General features: G+C 38.4%; 1 protein-coding gene across 1 annotated transcript in view; it reads left to right on the plus strand.

Annotated features, from left to right (window-relative positions):
- The first annotated feature begins 332 nt into the window (after nt 1–332).
- Nucleotides 333–10,680, plus strand: part of PLEKHH2 (pleckstrin homology, MyTH4 and FERM domain containing H2) — a 114,279-nt gene continuing 103,931 nt past the window's right edge. The window contains exon 1 of the mRNA XM_025354654.1: nt 333–458. Within this exon, the coding sequence (XP_025210439.1) occupies nt 336–458 (123 nt within the window). The 5' untranslated portion in view covers nt 333–335. The remainder of the gene's footprint in view (nt 459–10,680) is intronic.

Genomic DNA, 10,680 nt, shown 5'->3' on the forward strand with positions numbered 1-10,680 from the left:
GTACTTCATTTGTTCCTCACTACATATCCACAAGGAATAATGGTTTGTTGTCAACATGCCCCTTTTTCTGGACTGGCTAAACTGAGACCTAGAAAGGTTAAGTAGCATAGTTGGGCTCCAGCCTTAGTCTCCTATTTCCCACTAAGTTCTTTCCATAAGCCCTCACCAGTTCTGGAATTTGCCTTAGAATTTAAAACTTGTACATGGATCTCACTAGAGAGAGATTAGAATGTGTACATCGGATAATTTAACAAATTATCCTGAATGTTAATTGTGTTGTACCATTTGAATGTTTTTGTTGTTGTTGTTATTTTGGTTTTTTTTTTAGAATAAATATGGCAGAGCTTTCTGAGTCAGAAGGACCAGTAGATTGGAAAGAACGATGCGTAGCTCTGGAGTCCCAGCTCATGAAATTTAGAGTTCAAGCGAGCAAGATACGAGAGCTCTTAGCAGAGAAGGTAAGCTTTCTCCCTAAGCTTTGTTATTAAATGTCAGCTATTGAGGGCCTGTTTCATATATATTAAATAATCTCAGTACTTTGGGGGTTGGATTTAATTTTTGTCAAGTGTTTGAAGCTATATGTGGCATATTCTTTGCCAGTGTTAGGGTAGATTGGACTTTAAGACAAAAAATATTTATTTGCAAATGCTAGTGTCATATGTGAGGACTGTGTGTGTTTGATGAATGTAGACTTCATTCATTCCAGAGAGAAAGCTATAATTTATTTGATTTTATTAGAGGAGTATGACAGCTTTGATCTACTAAATGTTTATAAAAATCACATTGAGGGGATTATAGAAAAAATTATCTATTGGTAGTAAAATGTGTTTATACCATATTTGAAAGATGTATCTACTTAGGAATCTGTGTTGGCTAAGTATATATTACTAAATTCTCGCCTGGGCTAGAATTGAGTTTAACATAATTGTATGCTTTTCTAATCATGTAATTAGAATTTCATTTATATTACAGGAATTTTTTTGCAAGTATATGTATAAAACCAATAGATTTGTTCATTTATTCATTCAACAAATATTCTTTGAGGGCTAATTATGTGTTAGACACCATTCTTAATACTACAGTTACATATGTGAACAAGACAATCCATGTTCCTATTTCCAGGGAACTTGCATTCTAGACCTGTGCTGTCCAATACAGTAGCCCCTAGCCACATGTGGATGGATGTTCAACACTTCAAATAAGGCTAGTTCGAATTGAGATGTGTTGCAAAAGTAAAATAAATACTGGATTTCAAAGTTTTAGCATGAAAGAAAGAATGTAAAATATCTCAGGAATAATTTTTATATTGATTATATGTCAAAATGATATTTTGGATATTGGGTAAAATAGGCAATATTAAAATTAATTTTACCTACCTCTTTTTACTTTTTAAATGTGTCTATTAGAAAATTAAAAATTACACCTGTGGCTCATATTATATTTCTATCGGACGGCACTGTCTGTATGAATGGATAATGATATTAGTGGTTATTCAGAATTGATCAGAAGAACTTACAGGTGGTTTCTGAAACAATAGTCTGCATAATCCTTTTGGGATAGAGACTGCTACATGTATCATATCTCCAAAAAAGGTATTAAATATTCTTTTCATTGCTAGCCAAGAATCTCTTAGTGCAGAATTATTCTAATAAAATTCAGTGAAACATCATTCAGTCTAAGCTTGCATATATATCATCTCAAACTTTTGGGCTTTAACGTCTTTTAGGTGAAAGACTAAAGTTATCCTTACTCACTTTGGGTCAAGGATGACTCAGTAGTCAATCAATGAATCAATCCTGAACTTCAGTGTGCTTTATTTATTGATATTCCAGCAAAAGTATAGCTTATAAAATCCCAGTTTGAGTATCGACAAGTTGGAGAAGTTTTTTCTAACATAACTTAGTGACTCATCTTTTATCTTTTGCTCTTTTCTCAATGAAAATCATTTTCCATGTTGTACTATGATTTATCTGGTTATTTTCAACAACTCCAACTGCCCCATACAGTGATTTTTGTCAAGATTCACCAATTATGTCCTTGTTACTAAACCTCATAGACACTTCCCAGTTGTTGCCTAAGCCTCTCAGCAGTTAACACTGTTGACCACAGGATCCCTCTCAAAATTTTCCTGGTTTTCTTGACTTCTGTACTCATTTGGCTTCCTTATGAACTAAGTAGAAGGTATCACCTTATTTGGGTTCCAATTAGTTAACCTTTAAATTCTAAATTTTTTGGCAACATTTGTTCTGTTCTTTAGAAAGCATATTGCAGCAAGTTTCTCAATGAGTGCCCATTTTAAAAATAATACAAGTGTTGTTATCTCCAATAATTTCTCTATAAGTAAAAGAGCTTTTTTATTATTAATTTTATGCTATTAAATTAAATGTTTTCTTTGTCAGTGAATGAGCATTGATAGGAATATTATTTCAGAATTGCTGTTCTAGTTGTGGTTTCTTTTTCTTTAATTTTCTTTTTTCTTTTTTTTGGTCTGTAGTTTGTATCTGTGACATAAATTCTTTGGCAGATCTAAGAAATGGAATTATTCTGATGTGTTTTACACATTGGAAAGTAGATAAATGTGCCAAGTTACTCATGGCTTCCCAGTAAATATATTCAACACAAAAATATGAATAAGGATTTTCACAATATTTTCTGTTATATTCTATTATGAATATTTTTCTCAGGTTTAAAATTTATTTTGGTCTCCATCCATGTTTTAATGAAAATACCTAATATTTATTGATTTATTATGTACAGGATAAGCACGGTATAGGTATGATTTATTTAATTCTTATAACAACTTGTGAAGTAATACATTTTGTTGTGCTCATTTTATAGATTAGGAAACTGATGCTTACTATGCCAAGAAATCTTCTAAGTGCTTTAAATATATAAACTTTTAAATCCTTTTAACTATCCTACGAGGTAGCTACTGATATCATCCACATTTACAGAAGAGGAAACTTAGGCATAGAAAAGTTATTTAACTTGACTGAGTTCACACCAAAAAGTGAATAATGGAGCCAAGATTCAAACCCAAGGCATTCCGCCTTTTTAAGCCTGAAGGCTTAGCCATCACCCTCTATGGCCTTTCTAATTTTCACCTTCCTTGCCTTCTCTGATATATCTATTCACTCATCCATTCTGTCCTCTATTCAGCCATGCAACATAAAAATCCACTTCTGCTTGGGGGCAGGTACCTGTGTGTGTGTGTATGTATGTATGTATGTAATATTAACAATTTACATAACATTACTTATTTTTCAAAGCAAACCCCATGGCATTACTTCTAAGTGCCAACTCGAGTCAAATGTTGCATTCCAGAGACTGGTCTGGTCCTATCCACCTCTTTGGTTTTGTGTTAGCACCAGTCAGCCCCAGGGCTTCTCCCTAATAGTGCTCTATACTTTCCCCCTAAATGGATGCAGGCGCAAGGCTGAAGATTCTTGAGAGAATACTAATTTGGTTCTTTAGCTCTTTGCCAGGAATTGTAGCCAACTTCTCTTTCCTGCAACAGTTCTAGTTCTTAGTTCCACTTTATTGGTTATGGGTATAGGAAGCTGACCCTTGGGGCCAAATATGGTTCCTAAGTCTTTACTGCAACCATCAACTAGTTTAAACCCCACAGTAACCCTATGAGGTGATTGTTATTATCCTCAATCCAGAGAATTAATATTAAGGCTGAGAGTAATTGAGTAGCATGCCCAATATCACACAGCTAACAAAAAGCAGAGCTGCCGTTAGACCGTAGATCTTTCAGACTTGTGATGTAGCTAGTAGAGTGTCTGGCACATAGAAGTAACTCATTATTATTTTCCTGTGTCTTTCTGTTTTTTTGTTTTGTTTGGTTTGGTTTTTTGAAATGGAGTCTTGCTCTGTTGCTCAGGCTGGAGTGCAGTGGTGCGATCTCAGCTCACTGCAACCTCCACCTCCCAGGTTCAAGTGATTCTTCTGCCTCAGCCTAATGAGTAGCTGGGACTACAGGCACATACCACCACGCCTGGCTAATTTTTGTATTTTTAGTAGAGACAGGGTTTCACCATATTGGCCAGGATGGTCTTGAACTCCTGACCTCATGATCCGCCCACTTTGGCCTCCCAAAGTGCTGGGATTATAGGCGTGAGCCACCGTGCCTGGCTTTTCTTCCTGTGTCTTTCTGAATGGACACACTGGTTAAGTGAATGGGGAGGTGACCTAAATGTAATTACATTTGTGTGTGTGTGTGTGTGTGAGAGAGAGACAGGGTCTCACTCTGTTGCCCAGGCTGGAGTGCAGTGGTGCAATCTCGGCTCACTGCAACCTCCACCTCCTGGATTCAAGTAATTCTCCCACCTCAGCCTCCCAAGTAGCTGGCATTACAGGCACGGGTCACCACATCAGGCTAATTTTGTATTTTTGTTAGAGACGGGGTTTCACCATGTTGGCCAGGCTGGTCCTGAACTCTTGACCTCAAGTGATCTACCCATCTCGGCCTCCCAAAGTGCTGGGATTACAGGCATGAGCCACCATGCCTGGCCTTAAATGTAATTACATATTGATAACAGATGTATTTCTGAATTTTTTACGGAAAAATATGTGAGATGATCTAGGTGTTTTTATGATTGGAGATGAATTTCAATTATATATGCCCTATATTTTTGGAGATGAAGTTGGAGAATACATGGGATCTTTTAGAAAAGTTGTTTTGCACCTATTTTTTTCATCACAGTTTCCAAGTAACTTAGAACATTGAAGCTTGTGAAGAAAAAGGCCTTATTGAAGTCTTGGGCAAATGCTGCTGTAAGTGGGAGAGGTCTTTAGAGGAATTTAAGGAATGGTGTTGGAAATATCCCTAGTATGCCAAATATAAACTCTTCAGGGAAGCTGAGATTTAAGTAGTTTTCCTACTTTACAATATTACTAGTTAGTTTTCTGAGTCAGGGAGGGAAAAGGGAAAGTTTCTTTGTAAGTTGAAGTGAAATGTTATTTCCTATGAGTTAGATTTTCAGTGAAAAGGAAAGGGAGAAAAATATGAAGAATTTTCCCTTTGGACATCAGCATGGCTCGCATAACCTCATGCTACCTCTACCTGATGCGGCATTGCCATTTGGAATTTCCTGCCACTTGGCATTTCTTTTGTGAATGTGATCCCCTTGAAGCAGCCTTGGATTGTGTCATAGGAATAAGGAGTCCTTGGACAGCATAGCATATGCTTTTACCCAACAATCCAGTACAATATCATGATTAACCTATTTAAATTATACATTCCCTCAGTTACTCTGCTGGCTTGCCTAATGTTTCACAGTGTCTAATGGAAATTCTCCATATACTAACAATGAGACTGTACAGGCTAATTTAAATGTCACATCTTTGGTTACTGGTTGAAGATATTTATTATAAAAACATAAAATAATGTTTGGTGGTAGAAAGTTTCACGGGGTCTGTGGGGGAAAAGACAGGAAGAGAGACACGTGGCAGGGAACTGCTGTCCATATCAGTGGATGTGAAGATCCTACAGGATTCCACCTAAATTAACCAATCCATTAAACAAATTTATTTGTGTACGATCCCTTTAACAGTGAGAGGCTCTGTAAGAATACAGGCTCAATGGCAAATTTCCCTCTACCACTTGTTGCTAAGTTCACTTTGGCTACAGAGGGTACTTCTGTAGTAGTAAATTAAGCACTAGGCTTAGAATTTGCTGCTTCATTTTGTTATTACATAATTGGCCTGTTCATAAAATACTTATTTTTGTCCAAAGCCTGATATGGGACAATAGATCATTTCAGGTTTGTTTTTCTTTTTTTTTCTTTTTCTTTTCTTCCTTTCTTTTCTTTTTTTCTTTTTTTTTTTTTTTTTTTGAGACGGAGTTTTGCTTTGTCGCCCAGGCTGGAGTGCAGTGGTACCTTCTGCCCCCTGGGTTCAAGTGATCCTCCTGCCTCAGCCTCCCGAGTAGCTGGGACTACAGGCATGCACCACCATGCCCAGCTAATTTTTGTCTTTTTAGTAGAGAAGGGGTTTCACCATTGTTGGCCAGGCTGGTCTCAAACTCCTGACCTTAACTGATCTGCTCACCTTGGCCTCCCAAAGTGCTGGGATTACAGGTGTGAGCCACTGTGCCCGGCCATTTCAGGTTTCTTTTACTGACATAAGATAGATTGGCTATGGAATTGGCCCAAGGGTTACATCATATTCTCTATTGTGAAAGTATAAACTTACATGAATGTTGTCTGCGTTGCTTTTTTGAGTATTTTGCAAAGTTATTGTCCAGCATGAATGATTATATTAATAGAAACAATCACTCAAAAACAAAGCATTACCTTTCTTCTTTTCTTTTTCTTCTTTTTTTTTTTTTTTTTTGAGATGAAGTCTCACTCTGTCGCCCAAACTGGAGTGCAGTGGTGCGATCTCGACTCACTGCAGCCTCTGCCTCCCGGGTTCAAGCGATTCTCCTGCCTCAGCCTCCCAAGTAGCTGGGACTGCAGGCTTGCACCACCATGCCTGGCTAATTTTTTGTATTTTTAGTAGAGACAGGGTTTCACTATGTTGGCCAGGCTGGTCTTGAACTCCTGACCTCGTGATCTGCCCACGTTGGGCTCCCAAAGTGCTGGGATTACAGGCGTGAGCCACTGCGCCTGGTCAGCATTACCTTTCATACTACTCTTATATTTAAACTGGTTTTAAAATAATCTAAGTTTTATTGGATATACCTAATGTATATTTACATTAATACAATGTGAAGTGTTCAGAATTTATAATCTGTAATATAGATTGTGAAAATGTAGTGATTATCCTTTATCAAAGTTTATCCACACATCATAATTTTTTGGAGTTAAAATCTTTTCATTCATTCGTTCATTCATTCATTCATTTTGTTCAGTAAACATTGAGTTTCTGTTATGTGTATTCATTATGCCTTCCTCAACCATTGTTGTATAAGTAAATCATCCAACATCTGGAGAGAGAGCACTTAGTTTTTTCTAGGCAGTGGCAGAATTCTGTTAGAATCTCGGATTTCTTTTTTCTTTTCTTTTCTTTCTTTTTTTTTTTTTTTTTTTGACATGGATTCTTGCTCTGTTGCCCAGGCTAGAGTGCAGTGGCGCTATCTTGGCTCACTGCAACCTCTGCGTCCCAGGTTCAAGTGGTTCTCCTGCCTCAGCCTCCCAAGTAGCTGGGATTACCGGTGCCCACCACTGGGCCTGGCTAATTTTTGTATTTACGTAAAGACAGGGTTTCACTGTCTCGGCCAAGCTGGTCTTGAACTCCTGACCTTACGATCTACCCACCTTGGCCTCCCAAAGTGCTGGGATTACAGGTGTGAACCACACACCCGTCCCTTAAATCTCAAATTTAGCCTCTCTTGGTTATATCTCTATCCCTTTGTTTCTTTCTGTGATAAGTTCCCTGATAACATGTAACTTAGCATTGTTCCTGTTATGGATGTTATGCCTTTAAGTTACAGATAGAAGATTTCTAGGCTGAACGAATAGCAGACAAAGGACAGAAATCAAGACGAATGCTTTTCAGCTAAGATTTTGTGTGTGTGTGTGTGTGTGTGCTTTTTTCTTTTTTTATTTGAGACTCTGATTTTCATATAGTTCTGTATCACTATACACTGTGTGCATCTGGCTTATAAATTCTATAGCACCTGTGGTTCAACTAAAAGGGCATTAGGGAATCAGAACATGAAGACTGAAATCCCAGCCATGTACAAGGCATGTTCATTCTGAACATCAATTTCCTAATCTCTGTAATGGGAATAGCAATTCCTGTCTCACAGCATAGCTGTGAAATAGTGTATTTGAAAGTTCCTGGCCGGGCGCGGTGGCTCAAGCCTGTAATCCCAGCACTTTGGGAGGCCGAGACGGGCGGATCACAAGGTCAGGAGATCGAGACCATCCTGGCTAACGCGGTGAAACCCCGTCTCTACTAAAAAATACGAAAAAACTAGCCGGGCGAGGTGGCGGGCGCCTGTAGTCCCAGCTACTCCGGAGGCTGAGGCAGGAGAATGGCGTGAACCCGGGAGGCGGAGCTTGCAGTGAGCCGAGATCGCGCCACTGCACTCCAGCCTGGGCGACAGAGCAAGACTCCGTCTCAAAAAAAAAAAAAAAAAAGAAAGAAAGTTCCTGGTTCCTAAACACTAATTTGAATTTTTAAAAAGTTATCTTCTAGTCCCTGAATTATCTTTCTTTCTCCTAGGATTATTTTCCTGTTTTTATGTTTGTAATTACTTTTCAGGTTGCAAACTTTTCTCAAATGCCTGATGATTTTTAGTGGTCTATTTATATTTAAGAATAGGACACCTGCAAAGTGGCAGTTATGTATAACTGGTCAGTTGCTGGTTAGCAGTCAATCTTTTCTTTAGTGTGAGTGGGTGGGAGAGTACCTGCTGGGCGGTGAGCTCATAGATGGCATAGCTGTTGGACTAGTGCACTCCAGTTCATTTATTCAATTTCGTAAGAGAAGAACTTTTCCATTTTTTTAGCAGGAAGTAAATGCTTAGTTGCTAGACATTTGGCAGATGGGGATAAGAGAGAAGGTTTCAAGGAATTAGTTGACTCTAAGGGCCACAGATTTTCCATTAATACCTACTGTTTTCAGTCTGACATATCACTCCACCTCTAGGTCTTTACAGGGCTCTGCAGGGCATTTGGCCCTTAGGAGGAGAAGCTCAAGACTTATTCTCCAAGCCTTATTCTAGGCTATGCTACCCGGAACTCTGCTACACTAAAATTAGGGGGATAAATTGACTGTATGCATATTTAATGGTAAGCTGGCCCTTCACCCCCAACCTCCTTTATCCCACTTGGCTCCTAAAATGCTAGCAGCCACCCTTTATTCTACAGGAGGAGACAGAAGTCTCTAGGGACCCCATGAGTCCAGGAGGAAAGAAACAGGGATGCTGACATCAGTAGTTTCCCATCAGGGAGCATCCTGAAGTTTTTAGTCAGCTTTTTAGTCCTTCACCCTTAAACCTAAGTAGCACATCATGGGTGACCGGACATCTGAAGAAAGCCTCTACCATGAAAGATAGGGCACAATCAGAAAAAACCAGCATTGCCTATATGGGGAAAAGTAAGCAAAACAAAATGAGCAAAACTCTATCACTGAATATTCTCAGAGAGAAAGGAAAGGATAGTGCATCCATGAAACAGGGAATATTCAGAGAATAAATAAGGGCTCTTAGAAAACCAAAAACATCGTAGAAAAAAATGGCAAACTTAACAGCAGGGTTGAAATATAAACTTAGGGAAAGTTCCTGGGAAGTAAAGCAAAACACTAAAGAGATGGAAAACAGGAGAGAAAAGATGAGAAATTTAGAGGTCCAGTTCAATATGTCCAAGATCCAAGTAATAGGAAGACTAGAGGGGAGAAAATAAATGAAACAATACAAGAAAGTTTCCTAGAATTGAAGCATACAAGATTCCAAGTTGAAAGTGTCTATCAAGCACCTACCATAACAGATTAACATAATTTCCACCTCAAGGTACATCATAATGAACGTTTAGAATATAGAGATCAAAGAAAAGATTCTGCAAAGCTTTCAGAGAGAAAAAACAGGTCACATACAAAGCATCAGGAATTGAAATGGCTTCAGACCTTTCAAATGCACCACTAGAGATTAGAAGATAATGAAACAATGTCTTCAAAATTCTGAAGGAAAATTATATCAAACCCAGAATTCTGTACCGAGGCCAATTATGAATTTTATTTGAAGGTAGAATGAAGATATTTTGAAGACATTCAAGGTCCCATGTAACTTCTCTGAGGACTCTCCAAAGGGAGTGCTTTATTAAAAGGAGGAAGTAAACCAAGAACGAGGAAGGCATGGGATACAGGAAACAGGAGATTCTATAGGGGAGAAAGTTGAGGGGTCTCCCCAAGAAGTCAGCTGTGCCCAGGCAGAGAGGGGAGCCAATTGAGCCTCCTGAGTAGCTGGGACTACAGGTGTGCACCACCACATCCAGCTAATTTTTTTGTATTTTTAGTAGAGATGGAGTTTCACCATGTTGGCCAGGATGGTCATGATCTCTTAACCTTATGATCTGCCTGCCTTGGCCTCCCAAGTGCTGGGATTTCAGGCATGAGCCACCGCGCCCGGCCTTCTTTATGTTATTCCGTAAGGCTTTGAGAAACATAAAAACAAACACAAAGTAAATCCAGTTGCGAAGTACATGGGCTTGTTTAGTTTTCTCAGGGGAAATGTTAATAGGATGTTTCCATGGAAATAATTATCTAAACAAAATAACAATTTATTGTGAGTTTTCAGAATGCGTCACAAAGCATTTGCCACATATATTTTGATGTTAGATGTGCTTGGGATCAGGATTGTTATATCTTCTTGATGAATTGCTTCATTTATAAGTATTGATTCTCTTTATTGCTAGTTTTGTCTGGTTTTAATATTGTTTTAAATTAATATTTGGGTCTATTTTTCTATCCTTTTAATTTCAACCTCATAGTGAAATGTTTTAAATATGCTTTTTGGTTTTTTGAGACAAGGACTAGCTCTACCACCCAGGCTGGAGTGCAGTGGTGAGATCTCAGCTCACTGCAACCTCTGCCTCTCCAAGCTCAAGCTATCCTCCTACCTCAGCCTCTTGAGTAGCTGGGACTATAAGTGCATACCACCATGCCCAGTTAATCTTTGTGTTGGTTTTGTGTGTGTTTTTTTTTTTTTTTTGGTACAGATGGGAATTT

The sequence above is a fragment of the Theropithecus gelada genome, chromosome 13 (assembly GCF_003255815.1).
Source record: "Theropithecus gelada isolate Dixy chromosome 13, Tgel_1.0, whole genome shotgun sequence".
Lineage (NCBI taxonomy): Eukaryota > Metazoa > Chordata > Mammalia > Primates > Cercopithecidae > Theropithecus > Theropithecus gelada.